The sequence below is a fragment of the Hylaeus volcanicus genome, chromosome 1 (assembly GCF_026283585.1).
Source record: "Hylaeus volcanicus isolate JK05 chromosome 1, UHH_iyHylVolc1.0_haploid, whole genome shotgun sequence".
Lineage (NCBI taxonomy): Eukaryota > Metazoa > Arthropoda > Insecta > Hymenoptera > Colletidae > Hylaeus > Hylaeus volcanicus.
Window position 1 is genome coordinate 11,916,484 of NC_071976.1, and position 20,443 is coordinate 11,936,926.

Below are 20,443 nucleotides of genomic sequence, written 5' to 3' on the forward strand. Positions count from 1 at the left end.
GATACCGATCGAAACAAAAGCTGTATCAGCTTGGTTTTCAATGAAACAAAGTAATACTTGATTGTGATCATACGATAGGTATATAATTTTTTTTTAATTTAATTAACTTTTATTCTCTAGTAATACTACTTAAATCATACACAACACTCTTATCATTCGGTCATTCTTTGAAAATTAATTTAGATTTAAAGATTTCTTTTGTTATTGATTTTCCTATCTGGAAGTGCAAGATAATAGAATTCCATATAAAGCCGTATCGTCGATTTCGATGTCAGTGCGCGCAAAAAAAGACAACGTCAATGTCAATCATGTCTTCTAATTTCGTGTGTATTTTTATATTCGCGGTCCTCGCGTTTGGTAAGTACCACAAATAAAAATACTTATCGATACAGCGTGGTAATATATTAATATAATATATTAATTTCCCATTAATAAAATATAAAAATAAGTAGTACGACAAATGTTAGATTCTATAATTTCTAAATGGCCCGAAGCAAAATGTAAGCCCTGTAGACATTTCCATGTGAATCAGTCTGGCAGTAAACGTGTTAACTTCAGATCAAACGAATTTCGTTCCTTTTGGCTCAACTCGTCCAGTAAAATAAGCATGAATAAATTTGTACTCATTCGATACCATAAATAGTGAAAAGTTGCGTATCGATGCTCGTTCTAAAATTCACTCTTCTTCCGATATAGCGAGCGCCGAGTTCCCTCAGGACCGAGTAGTTGCCATCTACGCCGACGTTTCGGAAGTCGCTAATGATAGCAAGAAGTTATCAACCCCCGAGGATGTCAGGAAGTTGTTGTACCCCAGGTTTGACAGGAAGTTAGCAGACACGGAGAACGTCGAGAATTCAGCAGCCCCCGAGGACATGGAGAGGATAGTGGGCGGTTACAACGCCCAACTTGGCCAATTTCCCTACACGGTGTCCCTCAGAGTGTGGAACCAGCACATTTGCGGGGGTTCCATACTTAACAATAATCACATCCTCACCGCTGCCCATTGTGTAACAGCTGGCGCTCCTAACATAAACGACATGACCGTCGTAAGTGGTACCATCTACCTCAAGAAGGGTGGCGAGAGCCATAAAGTGGCTGCTATGTATTACATAAAGGACTATCCGTTGTCTATGGACGTCGGCGTGATCAAGGTAAGGATCTTTCCACGTTTAACGAATCGGATCGAACTCGATCTCCATAAAGTCCATCTCCATGATCTCCATGAAATTTATCTAATTTAAATGACAGCTTTCGTGTTTTCAAATCAATTTTCCATTATAAATATGTACATGAACGAACTTCCCGCATTTATATATTTACAATTACAAATTTATTTGGAAACATGGAACGTTCGTTTAAATTAGACAAATTTCTTTGATAAATATAGAGTGTACGAATACTTATGGGACTGGCTGTACGTGCATGAAGAAACTTTACACACGTATATAATTATAACGAAGCATTCACTTGCATCATTGAATACACAGACCTGTACAGAGATGTAGACGAATACAAATACTTGTGCGACTGTCTATGTAATAATTATTTGTGACCTCTGTAGTTTTAGTGTCGACTCACACCACGTTTGTATTAAACATCGATGTGAATATATTTTTTCCAGATTTTTGGTAGTATCAATTTCAATACTTACCAGCAGCCAATTGCACTCGCTAGCAGCAGACCCCCAACAGACTACCTCGGTACTGTGAGCGGATGGGGTGGTATCACAACATCTCCGTCCCAGCTTCCAGACATACAGCAATTCCTGACGGTGAAGATAATCGATAGTAACAAGTGCAGGGAAAGTTACAGCGACATCACCACGGAGATCTGCACTCTGAACACCGTCAACCAAGGAGTGTGCAGCGTAAGCATCATGAAAGAATATATACATGTCGAATTGAGTAACCTCCTCCTTTTCGAAGTCGGTTAAAAATATAGACCGAGCATAAACTGCTACTATAGGTAAGGGGAGGTGATATTCGGGGTTTGAAAGGCACCCGTCTAACGTCGATTTATAAAAGGCTCGTAAAAAGGCTCGATCTATATTTTCATATGTCTATGCATGAAACAATACCGTTTGCGATTGATTCAACCAATTGATTCATGTTCTTTTATTTGTTTTGTCCTCAGGGCGACAGCGGCGGCCCATTGGTCTTCAACGGGCAAGTTGTTGGCATCGTGTCTCGTAGTGTTCTCTGCGCAAAAGGATACCCAGATATCTTCACCAGCGTCTATGATAATCTTAGCTTCATTCGCGCAGAAATGAACACGTAACTCAAAGAATGTATTAGTTAAATGATAACAGAGATTCATTATTTTTTGTACCATATGTATTATACAAAACAGACTGAAATATACAAGCGATTTTAAGGCATGAATCAATGTTGACAATTCATATTGAGATAATAATTCCTTAAATTAACTCCTTAAAAAGGAAGAATGCAAAATTATTGTTTCCTCTGGAATATTGAAATGATCTCCCCCTCTCCTCTGACATATCTCACAGCCTTGAAGATTGTCAAAAGAGATCTCAAGACGTGAATCATACTGACACTCCGTATTGAGATAATCACTTCTTAGAAATTAATAATGCACAATGATTGTTTGCTCTATAATAATCGATGACCTCCCATCTCAACATATTCCAAAGCTATTGAAATTGTAGACGTATGCGCCATTGTATCTAATTAATGCACGAAAGACAATGCACAAACAGTGCGCGTGACAAAAGAAAGTATAACAATATTCCTTTTGCTTATACTAATTGTATTGTTATTGTCGTATTTCACGTGTTTAACAATTTCGTTATTGCCTTTAAAAGCTGGCGAGCCTTGATCGACTCGCATAGTTTAACGACTACCTGTGGTACATCTTCATCGAAGACGACTCAATAAAAAGGTATATGCACTGTCTCTATTGTAAATTATGGTTAGTATAAAATATTAAAGCGTAACAATTTCACGCTATTCGCTATTCCTTCAATCTTAGACATTTTTTAAATATTCTCTTTTATTTTGTAGTCGGGGCTTTGAGATGGTTGTCGACTGTTAAGTATGAATTGTAATTGAGAGTAATTTTGAAAAGAACTCTGTTACAGTAGAATATATTTTATTATGATGTACATCATAATTTATTCAAGGAAGATGAAATTTAATTACTAAATGAAAGTCTCTTTACTTTCTACTTTTCAAAATTAATACTTTATCTTCACAATTATAAATCGCATCACTATTATAACACTATACGCCCACAACTGTGAAATTCACCATGGAACCCGCCAATCCTCGCTCTATACTCCTCTAAAAAAAAAATTCTAACGCTTGAACAACAAACCAAGACGCGATAAACAAGACAGATCCCCATTTGCATACAAATATCATCTCGCTGATCCAATTACGCGGCTATAAAAGAACTATGTTCAGTTTCGCCAGCAGTTGGTGTTACAATGTTGGGTAATTAACAAACATCCGAGCCATTCGCACGCTGTACCGATCCCCACAATTTGGTTACTCGAAACCACAGTAGTTAGAGGTCGTTAAAAGCCATTTTACTCTTTGACATCCACTAGTAAACTCGCAACTCGAAGATTCAACGGAATATTGCAGTCAGGATTAACGCGATATCCTGAACGACCATTCGAGCGATTAATTTAACGGTTTTCGTGTGTTTAGGAAACATGAGGACGTTGATGGTGATTTTTACGGCATCCATGGCTGTTGCCTGCGCTGGTAACACGCTCGATGGCATCAAGGGTTTGAGAGGTACCTTGCAACTTTTTGATACTACTTTGCCTTTCAGTAATTAGGTTGCCTGCAGAAGGCATTTACTTGTTTCTATTACTCGTGAAAGGTTTAGTTCGTAAGTGTTGAGTTTATTTCGTGACAGATAATAAAACTTAATTAAAAGTATCACTATATTTACTGAAATCGCGTTTTTACCTCCCGAATCGAATAGACTCGAGGGTGCTTAATCTCCCTGACAAGTAAACCCATTTATTTAACCAATTGCGCTCGTTGCGAAAATAGGAACGTAAAATGTGCCACACTATATAAAATTAATTCCATCAAATCACGCGGCGTTATCAGTAGACCGCCAAAATTTATGGATTCGCATATTTACTGAGAACGTAGCACAGATTTCGCACAATTCCTGCTCCAATTTTGCAAGCTTTCAACTATTCGCTTTCTATTCTGCACGTGGACCACAGATTACCGGCGTTTAAACAAACATTGAAATAGTATATAAAGACAACGTCTTCCACCGTTATCATCATTAACCGTGAGACCGAAGTCAAAGCACCATTTCCACCATGAATCACATTCTCGTCAGCCTTCTTGTTCTTGTGGCCGTCGGCTATAGTAAGAACTACGAACATCAAACATTGCAAAATATTAGATTCACGTTAAAATTGATACTGTCTTTTCGAGTTTGCATTAAGACAATATCTATAACACTCTATTATTTGCTACAGAAATGTTCGTCAGTCCAGAAACCTGTCTCGAATTAAAAATAAGTAAGCTCGAAGGTAAGTGACTTATTTTGAGAAACAGGTTCTAGTTCGTCGACGGGAGTACAATTCCGAGAATTCCCATAGTTACATATTTAGTCTCTCTTATTTAGCGTTATAGAGGAAAATAATGTTGAATATGGACATATTCGATCACTTTATAATGTTATACATATATCAATAGTTCTCCATGATCAATTTTTGTTTCACGCAGTCAACGCTGACGAACCCGAAAAGTTGGGAAGCCCTGCTAACGCAGAAAAAATAGTGGGTGGTGGATATGCCGAGCTTGGCCAATTCTCCTACGTGGTATCCATCAGATTAAACCACGTTCACAAATGTGGAGGTGCCATACTCAACAGCAATCACATCCTCACCTCGTACAGCTGCATAGGAAACGTTCAACGCATAAGTGATCTGAGTGTTGTGAGTGGCACCGCTTACCTGAATTTGGGTGGCAATACCCATAGCGTGGATGGTATGTACTGGGTAAATGGAACCAACGGTACTTCTCAAGATATCGCTATATTGAAGGTAAGAATCTTTGTATATCAAGCTTTGTACACCAAGCTTTGTACACCAAGCTTTGTACACCATGCTTCAAAAGTTTGAACATCAAGCTTTAAACACCAAGCTTTGTTCATAAAGCTTTGTTCATAAAGCTTTGAACACCAAGCTTTGAATACCAAGCTTTGAATACCAAGCTTTGTTCATAAAGCTTTGTACACCAAGCTTTGTATACCAAGCTTTGAATACCAAGCTTTGTTCATAAAGCTTTGTACATCAAACTTTGAACACCAAGCTTTGAATACCAAGCTTTGATCATAAAGCTTTGTACATCAAACTTTGAACACCAAGCTTGGTATACCAAGCTTTGAATACTAAGCTTTGTATATCAAGCTTTGTACACCAAGCTTTGAATACCAAGCTTTGTACATCGCGCCTAAGTACTCTTTCCATAAAATGAACTTTGACTATAAAGCTCCTCGACTGACTTTTAGACACTTGAAGTAACCGAGCCTAATAGATAACTGTTAACCGCAAGTAATGCTACATTTAAACAAATATGTATCCTCTTCTAGCTTGCTGACGACATCAGTTACGACACGTACGAAGAACCAATCGCCCTTGCCACTAGCAGGCCACCATCAGATGTCTACGCTGTTGTTAGCGGATGGGGCAGCAATAGTAATTCTGCATTCACATCTTCCAACAGGCAACGATACCTTTATGTTAAGATCATCGACTCTCTGCAGTGCAACAACGTGTTCAATGACGTAACCGACGAGATCTGTACTTTGAACAGTGCCGAACAGGGAGTGTGCTACGTAAGTATCGAGAAACTTGGTGTATTGTTTATATGAAAAATGTTAATTGTTTGGAGAAATAATTATTATTTTAATCTTTTCAGGGTGATGGTGGCGATCCCCTCGTCTACGATAACAAAGTCGTTGGCGTGTTGTCTCGTGGTCGTCTCTGCGCCCAAGGATTCCCCGACGTCTTCGCCAGTGTTGCCGACAATCTTAGTTTCATTAGACAATACTACAATGCCTAACTTTGACCTGTTATTTGAATATTTCTTGATCTTATGCATCCGAGCATTACCATCATCCGTTCGAATATCAATGTAACTTGTTGAAATAAATCATTAAATAAACAGCAACGACAATTTCTTCTGTTAAAACATCCACCAATGATTGCTTCGTGATATATTGTTTAAGTAGTAATATTTTGCTGTAGTTTGAGTGAAAAACTTTTCGTTTCAATCTTGCTTTTTATATCTATCTTGGGTGAAAATTGTTCAACCTTGTTAGTTTGAAAACTCGTAAGATGATGTAGATAAATACCAGCTTCAATTTACAACAATTTAGTATTTACTAGAGATCTAATCTTCAAGATGATCTTTAAAGAAATAGTATGTTAGTATAACATATGTTTTAGTGCTTCGTAATATTATTTTAAGCGAATTTCAATCCTTTCTGCTTATCGACTTTACTGATAAATAATTTCTTTCGGGGACTACGATCACGAAGATTATTTTTGCTAAGGATTCTCCGACAAAATTCAGGATGAACTTGTTTCTCTGAGACTGTCACCCATTAGTGCAAGCTTTGAAGCAGAAATTCTTGGATCCTTTCTACTTCACTCTTCCCTCTTCGCTAATTTTGTTGGGCTGACCAGAATGGACTCCAGTTATTTTTAAGTTTTTAATATGTGGTAAATGGTAGACTACTTCTCCTTAACAATCGTGCTACATTGACGTAACTCTTGCCTTCGTTATGCCACTTAATTTTCCATCGATGGTGCTTCCGACATTTTTGGACATCTTATATACATAGATACCATTTTATTAAAACCTACAAATGTGTAACACATGACAATTTAATTTGATCAGTGTATACCTCTAAATATAAACAAAAACATTCGATAGGCAATCATTTTGTCTCTGTTCAAGGACCAATTAAATAATTCTCTATCAATCTCTATCGATTCTTTATCGATCTATTCTTCTATCGAAAGATTTACTATCGACTCAACGTTCTAAGAACTCTCTGCTTCTCCCCTTCGTCGAGGTCGAGTACTCCAAATCCCCATTACGCCTTTCTCTTCAAGAACACGTGCCAAAATAACATAATTATCAGTTTATCTTATTCGCAATCCGCTACTGTTTGCTAGACCATTAGGACGTTTTTCTCCGTCTCAAACATAAGCAGTGCCACTGATTACATAACTAAATCTATTCATACAAATTCAAAACAAAGTACACATTGGAAAGAAACCACACATAGCACTTCAATAACAACCGTATGTTTGAGAACTCTTCCAAATTCTCGAAAGTTGTCATACTTGGAAACTACACATGTAGAGATTTGTCTCGTTATCAGAAATGTCACCTGGTACACAAAGTTTAGAACAAATATGACAGTAGTATATAAACCTTGCCTGTGATATCATTAATCGTAGTAACAAAATCAATTATGTCTCGGAAACTTGTTACTCTGCTCTCATTTGCGGCCATAGCTTGCGGTAAGTGCAGAAAATATCTATTACTTCCAAATACTAGGTGGCTAATATATTAATAATTGCACTCGAGACGATCCGTCATCTAAAAAGCAATTGAAAACGATACAATTGAACGCTGTACATCGATATTCTGCTTATGATGTTGAGTTTTTTTCATTTTAGCGAGTGTCGATGGCGCTGCGAGGCTAGTTAACGGCCAGAATGCGCTGCCTGGTCAATTTCCCTACACCGTATCCCTCAGAGTAGAGAATTCTCACATTTGCGGCGGTGCCATCATCGACAACTACCATATACTCACAGCTGCGCACTGTGTGAGAACCCTCACTAACTATCCAGACCAAGTCTACGTTGTAACTGGTACCATATACCTTGACCAGGGTGGAGAGTACCATAGGGTGGCTGAGATGTTTTCTCACCCTCTATACGATGGGGTTACGAGAATTAACAACGATATCGGTGTGATAAAGGTAAGTAGAAATCGACAGTTGTTTTAGGAGCCTTGAAGTTCTGTAAAAATATATTATCGTCCACACATTTGTGCATCAAGCTTTATACATTAAGATTTATGCTCGAAGCTTTGTATTCAAAGCTTTGTATTCCAAGCTTTGTACTCAAAGTTTTGTACTCCAAGCTTTGTACTCAAAGTTTTGTACTCCAAGCTTTGTATTCCAAGCTTTGTATTCCAAGCTTTGTGGACCAAGCTCTGGTCAGTCATATCATCCATATAGGTCATCCCATAAGTAATATCCTAACTTTTCTTCTATAATGAATCTTTCTTTATAATTTTATTTCTATAGTGAAATCACTTCGAGCGATGATTTTACACTGTTAAGACTATATTCTAACGTAAGTGTGCTTTCGCAGCTAATAGATCCCATCAATTTCAACGCGTTCCAAATGCCCATCTCGCTGCCTAGTGGCGAACCAGTCGCAGATGACTATGCCGTCGTGTCTGCATGGGGTGATAGGAGCTCTCCTCCGGATGCCCAACTTTCCAACACTCAGCAATACGAGTACCTCAGGATGCTCAGCTTGGATCAGTGCCAACAGTACAGCAACCTTGATGTTGACAGCAGCATGATATGTACCTACGATGGACCTGGCACAGGTTTATGTCCAGTAAGTGTTGGTGACTGGATCGCTTTCGCAACGGTTGCATCAAGTTTAATCGTAACTTGACTAACACTTCTAATTTTCTTTTTTCTAGGGTGACAGTGGCAGTCCACTTGTTTTCAACAATCAAGTCGTCGGTGTAGTATCCCGTGGTTATCCTTGCGCACGTGGCGAGCCAGATGTTTTCACTGATGTTTACGCCAACATAGATTTCGTCCACGAAGCAATGCAATACTAAGTTCAATTTGTAAAGAACCATTTAAAGAAGAAATAAATCAGTGTATCTTTGTATGCAAAGAAATTTCTCAAATAGAAGACTGAATATAGTATCCACTCGATACAACCTCGAACTCATCCAAATCTCAATTGAACATACCGTAGAAAAGATAAGATTCCACAGGTGGTGATGATAAGATGAATACTAGAACAAACGATTAATATATGTAAATATATAAGATAACATCTTGTTGTCGCTAATTATACGATGTTAGTTTCTCTCGTAATACACACGATATGATTGAGATTCTGAAGATAGTTCTTATCAGGTCTTAACTATCACAGCTTATCGCTACAAAAATCTTACCGATTTCCTAAGTAATGGTGATTGAAAAGACACTAATTTACTAATATAAATGACGACGAATGTTACCATTGTCGATCAACCAATTGACGTTGACAACGAAATGCTCAAACTACTGAAAAATTAGGTAAAAAAACAATCACGTAGAGAATGGCTTGTGGTATGTAACTTCAATTTGACGAGGAAAACGTATACGAACTATCAAAAATATTTGATTGGATTTGTGTACTATTCGATCCGAAAGTACAGCAACGAAATGAGATTAATTGCCATCGTCAGTGGACGATGACGTCATCGAACTGCTCCACTGTCCTCGCCGTCTTTGGTATGGCAGACCGTGTGGGTCAGCCAGATAGGCCCACTCGTCTGCGGTCCCCATTATGGTACCTCTACTGTATATCATTGACTCACGCGACGTCTGTGCTCTCGACGTTATTGCTACAAAGTTGTCAGTCCAGATGGAAGTAGGAACAACGGAGTCATCGTTCACCAGATTCTGAGATTGTTTAAGCATTAGGGATGAAATTGACCTTCAAAATTCACTACGATATTACTCAACCCCAAACTCGATCGAAATCTCAGTTAGCACAGTCGTTTCACTCCTTGTGAAATAAATGTTCACTTTTAGAAAGGAATTCCTAACTTATTAACACGTTCACTGCCAGACTAATACTCTTGAAAATGTCTACTGTGATTAAATTTTGTTTACGGACTATTGGAAACTGCGTAATGAAACATCTATTGTGGTATTTAGTTGTGTAACTTCATCAAAGTTCAAGTATTTCATTTAAATTCATTTTCTGTGACACTTAACTTTCAGAATTAATTTTCGTAGTTTTTCAGTGAAAAGCACTGTCACCCATATATGGGTGACGTGGCGATCAACGTGTTAAAGGAACTTCGTTCAGTTTTAGATTTCAATGAATTACATCTCAGTAACGACGCGGTCGATAATTATTTTTTTTTTTCGTATGGTCTATAATTTCTACAATTTATAATTTCATAATGGCCCGTGTCCAAATTACAAAATTTGTATATCGTTTGTCATAAAATTGGGATGGTTCGTGTAAATCGAGATAGGCTCGTACGATTCGTATTTAATCAAAGAATCATCGAGTGAAGTTTTGTTAAAATCCTTTATTAAACAAGTACCTTGAGATTCTGAAGTTGACGTGAAGAGGCTTGTTTGTTTGTATTTGTTTTTATTGTGAACTTTTTACAAAGTTATTAGCACGTTTCCTGTTACATTATTTTCTTACCTTCTAATTTTCTTATAAATGTTATTTTCGCGCTTACATTTTATAATACTTGTCGCCTCTTAAAGCTATTTTCTAATACGACTTGTGTCACATTTTTACCAAAGGCTTTATTACTTTTTCTGAAGAGGCTTCTTGGGTCATCCAGTGGTCGGCCTAAGCGCTGAGCGTACCGTGGCATTGATTTACGCGTACCGCGACCCTGAGGAGGGCAGATTCTGGTTAGCAGAGGCGCCACAGGGTTGTACACCCTCTCTTCAGCGTCTTTTCAATCGTCGACTGCCGTGATCCGCACAGGCGCGCGCTCGACTCGTGACGTAGTCGGGGAAAGTACTGTCAAGGGTGGCCTCGTGCGCGAAATGCGGGTTAGTGGGGCACGGGCGTCGCGACGCCGAGCGTCGACGTCGCCTCGGTATTACCCGCTCGATCTCTCGTGCTCGGCTTCGTTCGCCAGGCTTTTACGTAAGAAGCAATCCTAATTCCGACGAACCAGGGATGAGAGACGGTTGGATGGTTGAAACGGCTTGAAGGTTCGAAGTTCGAGGGCTCAGGATCACCCATGGGATACGTCGTCGGCTGGGAAGATGGCTATGATCAGGTGCTGCTTCGAGGCGGAAGTGCCGGACGTCTTCGAGTCCCTCAGCAAGTGCACTGACCCTGGCTGTGAGTTTTAATCAGTCTTCTTTCCATCAAAGTGTTCCATTCATTTCTTGTGTTTCTTGATGTTTGCTTACTGTGCCGAGTGGTGATCGTTTGATTCCAATAGCGCAGCTCTTCGAGGTTCGTTAAGTTGTCGAGTGAATTGTATTATATCTCCCGAAAAAGAAATTATTCTTTGGGATCTCTAATATATTTGTAAAGTAATTAGAGCCGAGGAGTAAGTTAGATGCCGTAATTCTGTAAAATTTTCTTATTGAGTTTTACAAGAATTATTTTTCTTGAGTACCGGGGAATATTATGCGCTAAATGGTGTCACTAAAAAGTGACGAGGTATAGTGATCAGATTGTTCTCTCCACTTTATCTTTGTTTGTGTACCTCCTTGAAGTTCAACAAGTACTCCAAGTATTGATTATTGAAAACCTCATTCGTATATTAAATTTGATATTACATAACGAATTAGTTTCATCCCTGTAGTTTAATTTTATCGACGTAATTATAATGGTCGAGTACGTGAACTTCGTTACTTGTTTACAGCAGTGATTATGCAGTTAATCCATTAATATATTATTTATCTATCGCTATAATCAAATACCATTTATTTTCCTTGGTTCTCGGAGCAGAAACGTCTAAACGCTTCGGAAAATATTATTAAATTATTTTTGCGTGATTAATAATAAAACGATAACCGCGTAGGCGCTACGTTCAACTATGCGAACAGACCTTTACTATTGATTTCCGAAGCCTCGTGTCAACATCCGGAATATCTTGTCGTTATGAATACCTCTACATAGTATAAAATTAAGTCCTTGGTAGGCGTCTGTCTGTATGTTCGGGTTTAAATGTGATCCAGAGTCAGAGAAGCCTGACTATTCCTGCGTGGGATTATCTTCGCGAGTGAGCGTCACGATTCAATATTTTCCGCGAAGCGGAGAAATTGTTATGGACTTATAGAAGCTTAGTTAATATCAATATATGAAAAATGATCAAATATAGTTCATTCGAAAGCCTATTTTGAACAATGTAGAAGAAATTGCTCTTAATGTTCGCATAATACATTCAAATTTAGCGCGTCTTTTAAAGTTAACCCCGGGGCCATCTAGCGGTGAAAGGATCGAACTAACTTTCGGAGTTTGGTCAGCGCTTCTCTCGGGAAAACGCTCAAGTCTGTCCTCCAATAGTTCCTTTTTTCACTGCTAGATGACGCTGTTTTTATCGACATAGCCGGTACATTACCATGTTGTCGGTACTTTACCATGTAAATGGCGCCATCTGGCAGTAAAGAAAGAAACTATTGAGAACAAACTTGAGCGTTTTCCCGATAGAGGCGCTGACCAAACTCCGAATAATAGTTCGGCTGTTCGCCCCTAGATGGCTTTTCATTTGACCAAAAATACCGCGAAACCACAAGGGAAATTATATTAGTTTAAAAGTTTACAAAAGAAGGGTAGTATATACGCATAACACGGATTGATCCCGTTCAAACTGAAAATCGCGATGACGTTTTCTGAATTTAGCATCAGAAGGCTAGCAATCGGTGACCGATTTTCAAATGTCTAGCAACCTACATAATTTCATTTCAGTAACCTGCGAATAATCCTTAGAGTAGCCTTGCATATCCAAATGTGCCAGGAGACGAAGGAGGTTTTATTAAGTAAGCTCAAACCTGTTTAATGCTATTGTTCTTTTGATAAAAGCAAGATGCGGGATAGACCAAGCATCGCAGTTAATCTTTTTGACATATGGCTTATATAAACAACTCATTATACTCGTATTCTTTAAAAGTTCATTGATTCGTTTGGGAATCCTTTGACTTGCTAGATTGATGGAGAAATTGGTCTATCTATCTTTGGATTTGCTTCTACTTTTCACAGAATTTTATGCTTTAAATTATAAATCTTTGCAGCTTCAGTTTTGTTTCTTTTTTAAACCGTGTGACTCGAAAAGACACGAATATGATTTTAAACAATTCAAAACTCAGTGAGCGGATTTTTTGCGGTGGTGGCGCCACCCGTGGAGAAACACTCAAGTTTGTAGTGAAAATAGTACACACCATTTCTATACGATGGCGCCACTGGCTTTCAAACCCGATCGATAATTATCAATTGGAATGAAACGTTACCCACAGTACCTTATATGAATATAAAACTTCTACTCTCGCCAATAATTTACCCAAATTCACATATAAATGTATCACTTATTTATAGCATAATTTATGTACTCTGTAATCGCTATGAAAGTTTATAAATAACTTCGAAATGCTCTATGGATAAAATAAGAATGTCACGTTACTAGTCGTACAAGTGATTTTTCTAGTGGCTCAGAATTTCACTCCATTGATAATATCAGTCGATCCAAGTCCCTTCGTGTGTACTGTGGTGACTCAATCGTATCAAAATGTTCGGTAAATATTTTGTAACTTTGTTTTGAAACATCTAATGCCACCGTGAAATGTTCTTATCGCTTGCATCCCATTAATGTCCATCAATTGTTTCACACAATCCACGAAATCGTATTTTTCTCTTGTAATTTTGCATTCTATTTTTACTAGGTTGTTGTTGGTGCTGTTCTGCTTTACGTCCAAGATACAAAAGGCTCGTTGACAATATTTTTCCTGTCAACCCACAGGTGAGATTCCTACTTTTCGCACCTCTAATAAACATACAATTTTCATTTATTTTCAGTAAATAAATCCAAGGTAATGAATTGCTTATTATGTAATTGAACTTGTATAAATTTCAATCTAATCCTAGCAGAAGTGACAGATCAACATATGTATTTTATGTCTTGTAATGACAGTTACACATTTATTATAATAACGAATATTTATTAAAATACTTTTAAATACACACAATACTTACCCCTCCTAAACTCAAAAGTATCAAAGGGCTACCTTTCTGATCTTTTAATTAAATATTAGTAAAATGTTAATAATATTCTCATTTATTCTCTCTCAAATTGAGTTTCAGTTTCCTACATATTTTCTCAATGTATTCTTTTGTATTCTTGTTCTAATATTAATGAAATGAGTACATGAAAATTAAAGGTAACGATGTTGGTATATGATTTTTTTCAATTAACATTGGCAACTTTTGCAAAACGAATTAATGTAATATTTTTTAATATATTTAGGATGGCTTGGTCAAAAATAACATGGAGAAGTTGACCTTTTATTCGTTAAGCAGCCCTGAAAAGCTAGACAGAATCGGGGAATATTTGTTTCAAAGGGCTTCCAGAGATATTTACAGGTAAAGCATAAACAATCTAAATGATAGACAATTATGTATAATTAATCTGATAATTATGAAAAGTGCTCACTCATGTGGTTATCTTAAATTGTTGTTTACTTATGTTACATGCTAGTCATACAAGTAATTATATATTACGGATAAATTCGCATTTTTACTGTCAAAATATCCTAGGTATCTTTTTATATTCAAGTACAAAATTTAAAACAAGTATGTAAATTAACAGGAGAAGAAATGGATTTGTGATTATTGCTATGGAGGCAATGGATCAGCTTTTACTAGCGTGCCATGCCCAAACTTTGAATTTATTTGTTGAAAGCTTTTTAAAAATGGTACAAAAATTATTGGAGTCTACGGATCCCCAACTACAAATACTGGCAACACAGTCTGTAAGTTCCAACGAGCAACACACGATGTCGATGCTCCGTTTTCGAACTTAAAATTTACAGTGTTACATTCTTTTTATTAAATGCGATTGTTATTTACCATTGATATAAAAAATAATCATATCTTTGGCATCTTTGAATTCAGTTGAACAAAGTGCTGGCTTCTTCCAGTTTGTCCGATTTGCCAACATCGAGCAAGATACGCCGTCTTATCACACACGTTACGATTTCTTTGTATCAAAGTACTCTGCAATGTGCCACTCCAATAACGATGACCCTGCGATCCGCAAGCAAATACGACTTGCTGGAATTCAGGGATTACAGGCATGGTTCTTTTATATCCATAAATATTAAATTAAATATCAGAGCAATATCGATATGTAATTATTGGTATTTTTGTTTCAAAACCAATAATTTAATTTTTTTATAGGGTGTCGTAAGAAAAACACTTTCCGATGATTTAGTGGAAAACATTTGGGAACCTGTTCATATGGATAAGATTGTTCCATCATTGTTATATAACATGCAAAATTCTAGGTAAAACATGCAAGTGATGCGCGTATATATGTGCGTGCAACGTAGCTTAATTTTTTGACATATACGATTCGGTTTTATTAGATATTCGAATAAAGAAGATGCAACACCGGATAGCCCAACCGAAGAGCGGTCAGATCCACCACAATTCGCGGAAACTTGTATGCGAGAGCTTGTTGGGCGAGCATCGTTTGGTCACATTAGATGTGTTATTAGACCAGTTTTAAGGTTTGACAATGGTTATCTTACATCAATAAAAATACTTATCGATAGCGGTGTGACATAAAAATTATTTGCAGGCACTTGGACAATCATCAATTATGGGTTCCTAATTATTTTGCTATACATACATTTAGGATAATTATGTTTTCCATTCAGGTTAGCGAAAAAATAATGAATTATGAATAATAATTAATGAATATATGAGGATATTAACACTTTTTTTTAGTCGCAATATTCTTATACAGTTGTGGAAGCATTAATGGCTCATCTCGACGATCACTCGAAATCGACTGCAAAAATTCGGACAAGTATTGCAGATACCTTATCCAAAATTATTTCAATTGCAGCTGGTGAAAGCGTTGGTAAGTTTTAATGTATTATTATTATCATTAAAGATAAAATTATTATCACGCGTTAAGTCTAACACGTTTTTCAAGGTCCATCCGTTTTGGAAATAATAAATTCGCTACTATCTCACCTCCGAGTTAGTGTAACAAGAAACCAACCATCCAGTAGCGACGAGCAATTGTATCAAGAAGCACTTATTAACGCTCTTGGAGAATTTGCAAACCATCTTCCAGATTATCAAAAGATAGAAATTATGATGTTCATTATGAGTAAAGTCCCATACAGCCAACCAGATCGCATAGTCTCTGTTGGAAAAGGAGATGTATTACTCCAAAGTATCCTTCTAAAATCCCTTCTAAAGGTAACATCGTTATCAAAAGTAAAGTATACATTGGTTAATGCATTTATTATTCAATGCGCTTTTTATTGTTTCTAGGTCGGCACAAAATATCAAACTATACATTTAAATACAACATTCCCGCCAAGTTTTTTGGAACCATTATTAAGAATGTCGCTCGCAGCAGATGCTGAAATGCGACTTTTAGTACAAAAAATCTTCCATACCCTAATCGACAGACATCAAAATATTACAAAACTTGCAAAACCTACGTAAGTTATTATCGATCAATTTTTTGTTATTCTCTACTATTTACATTTTTCGATATATTTTAAGATCGTATTACATTCGTTAAACAGAACGAACGTAGCACCACTCAATCTTACCATTGAAAAAGCATCCAGACCAGATGTTATCTTTATTCGCAAACATGGCCCTGAAATTTATTTAGCGCTTTATGAATCGTTGGAATTGGCAAGTAACATGGTGGAAAATGTGGAATCTATATATACAACGTTGGCGTTACTTGCCGTAGAATTGGCTTCGGAAGAAACCATATTGGAGCTCCTAAGATTAGTGCTGAGCCTTCAAGATCTAGCTCTAACGAGTGGTCAAATCAGCATTTCGCTCAAATTTAATTTGCACGCCACCGTCATCAGTTTGCTGGTACTAATATCTTACGTTTGCAATATCGCTTCGCTCATGGATTACGCGAACAAAGTAAGTGAAAACACATTCGGAATATTAATACATTATAATAACATATTAAAACCTCTTCAATTTTCACGATTTAAGATTGTAGAAATACGGCGGAAAGAAGCATCACATCTGTTACCTGATTTACATTCACAATACGATCCTGGGTTATCTTCTAGAATAGCACCGGTTCTGTTAGTTGATCAAACTGTTTTAAGCGAATGTTTAAAAGGAGCTGGTCTGGACAGTGGAAAGCTACAACAGGGACCTGGCTATAGTAGCACTTCACTACAACATCGGTAATGTCAATAACGATGAAATGCATCCTTTTCCTGCTTACAGTATTACGTAAAACTTGTTGCTAAATTAATAGTATTAATTTTCAGGCATTCATGGGTTGATAGTGCTGGACGAAATTCATTAGCGGATATTAACTCTGGTGCTACAGAATTGGACAGTGGTGGCTCATCTCCCGGTGTTCAGAAGGTACATTTTTTTACTTATACTTTTAACTTAATCCTAGCTTTTTATTCATTATATCTCTTCATTGTCTAGAAATTGCTGGGAGAAGAGTTAACTTTCGAAAGTATGAAACGAATTCTAACAGAAAATAATAATAATCACGTAATGGAAGGAGAAAAGCGATTACAATTATCGCACTTCTTTAGAAACGCGCCATTCCAAGATTTGGTGTCGAAAACGCAACCAAAGGTACAGGTAAAGCTAAATGGGAAAATGTTTATGAAAGTTTTATAATATTGTGGATAACTTTTCAGCATGACGTTCTCCAAAGCAAGTTATCCGAAATATTTAATACACTAGCCGTCGATCCACGAAATACACCTCAACCAGGCGGGCCGCCAACGGATACCAAACCTAATCAAGCACCGCCAGCTTATGAAATACATTTTCCCGAGTTATTTGTTTATTAAAATAATGTTTCTATAACATTGTTAATCCTTTCGCTGCTAAATGTGCACATATATGTTCACCACAAGTGACGCTCCAATTACGAAGAATGTATAAATGCAGCGATAAACCGTATTCAAATCACTGTTTTATCTGCTTATTTAACTGATAAAATGTCGTTATCGACAATATATACATATATATATAACACAATATTGTACAGTGTCGTTTTCCTGCGTACAATGCGAGCCCTTTTACAATTAATTACGCACACACCGCAGCGAAAGAACTAATATGTTGTACATTATAGTAGTCGGATGTCAATTATAATTGCGTTAATTTATTTATAAGTTTTGCATTGAAAATGTGTAAAACAATGTTTTTATATAGATAGCATTTTGATGACTAATACAAGTTATAATATTTATTTGTAATATATACATATGTTATATATTATGTATTTACTTTATGTAAGAATTGTTATTGTTTATTGTATAATTCAGTCATACGCGACACGTGTAAACTAACTGTGCGCAATTTGTGCCGCTGTCTCGCTTATGATAATATCGATATACTTCTGTGTTAAAGTCTGGCTACTGATAAGCCAATAAATAACACATTACTAATGTTCTGTTAAAGAGATGTACACACCACTGGTATGAATTGTATAAAAATGTATTAAAATTATAGAACATGGGAATAACGTGTAAATGAAAAAAAATGCTCTCATTGTGAAAGAATTAAAGTATTCATATAAATTGTGTCCTCTTTTTTTTTGTTACAGTTATAGGAAATAGATAGCGACCACTAATTAATAAACACATGCTTCGAGACAAGACAATTTTTTATTGAATTTTTTCCGTGTAAAGGTCCGTACTATTACAATATCAGTACAATTATTATTCTTTGCGTTATTGAAAGATTTTGTACAAAATATCCAGGTGATTGTTTACCAAGTACTAAGTAATTTGAATGAACACAGGCGTCGGATTATATATCAGATGTTTTAAGATTTATTTAATTCAATTACTCATAATAGGAATGCTATCCATCAACATCAAATTGATTAGTGTAAAGATTAATCTTATCAGGATATAAAAGTATGCAAAAAGGTAGAAGATTCCACATCAATCAGTCCTTGAACATTCGTGTACAATTGTAATTTATAGTTTATATAATTGTGCAATAGTGAAACACAGAATTAATATCTTAAATTTCCTCATTCGTATGAGCAATCGAATTAATGTTAGTATGCAAGACATACCACTCAAGGAATGACTACTTAATATAATGCAATTTGAAGCGCTTAATTATCAGTGATTCTGATGTGTGTAGTCAATTTGGTATACCCTGGAAAGTTCTTCAAGGCTCCACCTTCAACAGCTCCACATCAAAGATGAGAACAGCATGTGGTGGAATAGTGTGCCTTTGTCAAGGATAATATAGAATATATTTGCATAATTACTGAAACTAATTTTTATTGTAAATTTCTACTTTGTATTAAAGGATATACTCCAGGATGTCCTCTGGAGCCATAGGCAAAATCTGGTGAGCAAGTTAACCTAGCACGCTCTCCAACACACATTTGAGCAACGCCTTGGTCCCACCCTTTAATAACCTCTCCTTTACCTATTTTGAATTTAAATGGCACACCACGGTCTCTGCTAGAATCGAATTTTTTTCCATTCTGGAGAGTACCTATCAGACAATCAATGCAAATAACTTAAGATTCTATAATGATCCAACTTATCTGATTACTATTTGTAAATGTAAATGAACTGTTTTTGAAAGGGCCTATAAATAAGTTTGATATATTAAGTGTTAAAATACAATTGCTTGGATGAACTGTACATACAAGTCTTTTCTAATTAACAAGGGTGTACACAAATGTGTAAAAAAAGTCTTAAACGTATTATTAAGCCAAAGACTGGTGTTCTTTATAACTTACTTCCAACTCGATTTGAAAATGCTATCAAACACGTTTACCTGTATAGTGGACAACTACAGTCTGTCCTCTTTTCGGATATGTCTGGCCTGCACATACGAAACATGATTAAGAAAAACGTTGCATAATAAATGAAAAGGAGCGATTTTCTTGAATGTTACGCGTACGTCAATAGTATTAACCAACAGACGTGATCGCCTTATTTGGAAGGGATCGAAAACGGATCGTGCTTTTCATAGAATTTTAGGTTGTAAATAAATCGCGTCGACGTGCCCGCGTTGTATTTTAATCGATCAATGAGATTCGTTCGAGGTAGAATAGAAGGAAAGGATAAACGTAAACGCGAGTCGTAAAGACAGAAACGAAAGTCGCGAAGAAAAGTGAAAGATCGCGGAATATCGTGCACAGAATAATTACCATCTCCAGGAGAAAGAACTTCCACATCCACGCCCATAACTACGTATTTTCTGTCACAGAAATTGGATCCTCGACGAAGAGACCAGCAAATCTTGTTACGAAAAACCGGGTGATTCGTACCGGTAAGCAGAATTCACATAAACGTGGTCTTTGTGGCCGAAAAAAAACGGTGGCAGTCGAATGATGTTCGGTTAATATAACAAGGTATCTAAAGATCAGGGATGCCATAAATCCCCTCCACTTTTCTCCACACGAATCCT

At 36.7% G+C, this 20,443-nt stretch overlaps 4 protein-coding genes across 5 annotated transcripts; 3 read left to right on the forward strand and 1 right to left on the reverse strand.

Annotated features, from left to right (window-relative positions):
* The first annotated feature begins 257 nt into the window (after positions 1 to 257).
* On the forward strand, positions 258 to 8,920 carry LOC128884609 (transmembrane protease serine 9-like). Its single transcript, XM_054138095.1, has 14 exons — positions 258 to 357; positions 697 to 1,151; positions 1,622 to 1,867; positions 2,134 to 2,276; positions 2,825 to 2,868; positions 3,675 to 3,764; positions 4,475 to 4,528; positions 4,725 to 5,044; positions 5,593 to 5,838; positions 5,922 to 6,036; positions 7,475 to 7,537; positions 7,697 to 8,001; positions 8,399 to 8,653; positions 8,742 to 8,920. The coding sequence occupies exons 1-14, from the start codon at positions 300 to 302 to the stop codon at positions 8,883 to 8,885; spliced, it is 2,538 nt and encodes an 845-aa protein (XP_053994070.1). The 5' UTR covers positions 258 to 299; the 3' UTR covers positions 8,886 to 8,920.
* Positions 2,834 to 6,173, forward strand: LOC128878366 (chymotrypsin-1-like). Its single transcript, XM_054126507.1, has 5 exons — positions 2,834 to 2,901; positions 3,675 to 3,764; positions 4,725 to 5,044; positions 5,593 to 5,838; positions 5,922 to 6,173. The coding sequence occupies exons 2-5, from the start codon at positions 3,680 to 3,682 to the stop codon at positions 6,063 to 6,065; spliced, it is 795 nt and encodes a 264-aa protein (XP_053982482.1). The 5' UTR covers positions 2,834 to 2,901; positions 3,675 to 3,679; the 3' UTR covers positions 6,066 to 6,173.
* Positions 8,921 to 10,832: 1,912 nt separating the features above from the next.
* Positions 10,833 to 18,662, forward strand: LOC128874910 (protein EFR3 homolog cmp44E). Of its 2 annotated transcripts, none has more exons than XM_054120073.1 (16): positions 10,833 to 11,146; positions 13,693 to 13,769; positions 14,274 to 14,389; positions 14,616 to 14,778; positions 14,947 to 15,099; positions 15,206 to 15,312; positions 15,394 to 15,537; positions 15,609 to 15,687; positions 15,758 to 15,893; positions 15,969 to 16,240; positions 16,316 to 16,488; positions 16,576 to 16,936; positions 17,012 to 17,211; positions 17,299 to 17,398; positions 17,468 to 17,623; positions 17,689 to 18,662. In XM_054120073.1, the coding sequence occupies exons 1-16, from the start codon at positions 11,068 to 11,070 to the stop codon at positions 17,842 to 17,844; spliced, it is 2,472 nt and encodes an 823-aa protein (XP_053976048.1). In that variant the 5' UTR covers positions 10,833 to 11,067; the 3' UTR covers positions 17,845 to 18,662. The 2 variants fall into 2 exon arrangements, with proteins under 2 accessions (XP_053976048.1, XP_053976056.1); XM_054120081.1 differs by lacking the exon at positions 10,833 to 11,146 and adding an exon at positions 13,303 to 13,545.
* On the reverse strand, positions 18,648 to 20,382 carry LOC128875007 (peptidyl-prolyl cis-trans isomerase FKBP1A). Its single transcript, XM_054120286.1, has 4 exons — positions 20,184 to 20,382; positions 19,808 to 19,855; positions 19,333 to 19,519; positions 18,648 to 19,241 (listed from the first exon to the last, which is right to left on the reverse strand). Exons 1-4 carry the CDS (start codon positions 20,218 to 20,220, stop codon positions 19,184 to 19,186), a joined length of 330 nt encoding a protein of 109 aa, XP_053976261.1. The 5' UTR covers positions 20,221 to 20,382; the 3' UTR covers positions 18,648 to 19,183.
* Positions 20,383 to 20,443: the final 61 nt, after the last annotated feature.

Bases quoted from the DNA above. Each gene is read 5' to 3' on its own strand.
- LOC128878366 (XM_054126507.1), top strand. From the start codon at position 3,680: ATGAGGACGTTGATGGTGATTTTTACGGCATCCATGGCTGTTGCCTGC. The intron at 3,765-4,724 runs GTACCTTGCAAC...TGTTTCACGCAG, and splicing joins TGGCATCAAGGGTTTGAGAG to TCAACGCTGACGAACCCGAA. The intron at 5,839-5,921 runs GTAAGTATCGAG...TAATCTTTTCAG, and splicing joins CCGAACAGGGAGTGTGCTAC to GGTGATGGTGGCGATCCCCT.
- LOC128874910 (XM_054120073.1), top strand. From the start codon at position 11,068: ATGGCTATGATCAGGTGCTGCTTCGAGGCGGAAGTGCCGGACGTCTTC. The intron at 15,538-15,608 runs GTTTGACAATGG...AATTATTTGCAG, and splicing joins GTTATTAGACCAGTTTTAAG to GCACTTGGACAATCATCAAT. The intron at 17,399-17,467 runs GTACATTTTTTT...TTCATTGTCTAG, and splicing joins CATCTCCCGGTGTTCAGAAG to AAATTGCTGGGAGAAGAGTT.
- LOC128875007 (XM_054120286.1), bottom strand. From the start codon at position 20,220: ATGGGCGTGGATGTGGAAGTTCTTTCTCCTGGAGATG. The intron at 19,856-20,183 runs GTAATTATTCTG...TCGTATGTGCAG, and splicing joins AGTTCTTTCTCCTGGAGATG to GCCAGACATATCCGAAAAGA. The intron at 19,520-19,807 runs GTAAACGTGTTT...ATTGTCTGATAG, and splicing joins TGTAGTTGTCCACTATACAG to GTACTCTCCAGAATGGAAAA.
- LOC128884609 (XM_054138095.1), top strand. From the start codon at position 300: ATGTCAATCATGTCTTCTAATTTCGTGTGTATTTTTATATTCGCGGTC. The intron at 1,152-1,621 runs GTAAGGATCTTT...TATTTTTTCCAG, and splicing joins TGGACGTCGGCGTGATCAAG to ATTTTTGGTAGTATCAATTT. The intron at 8,002-8,398 runs GTAAGTAGAAAT...GTGCTTTCGCAG, and splicing joins ACGATATCGGTGTGATAAAG to CTAATAGATCCCATCAATTT.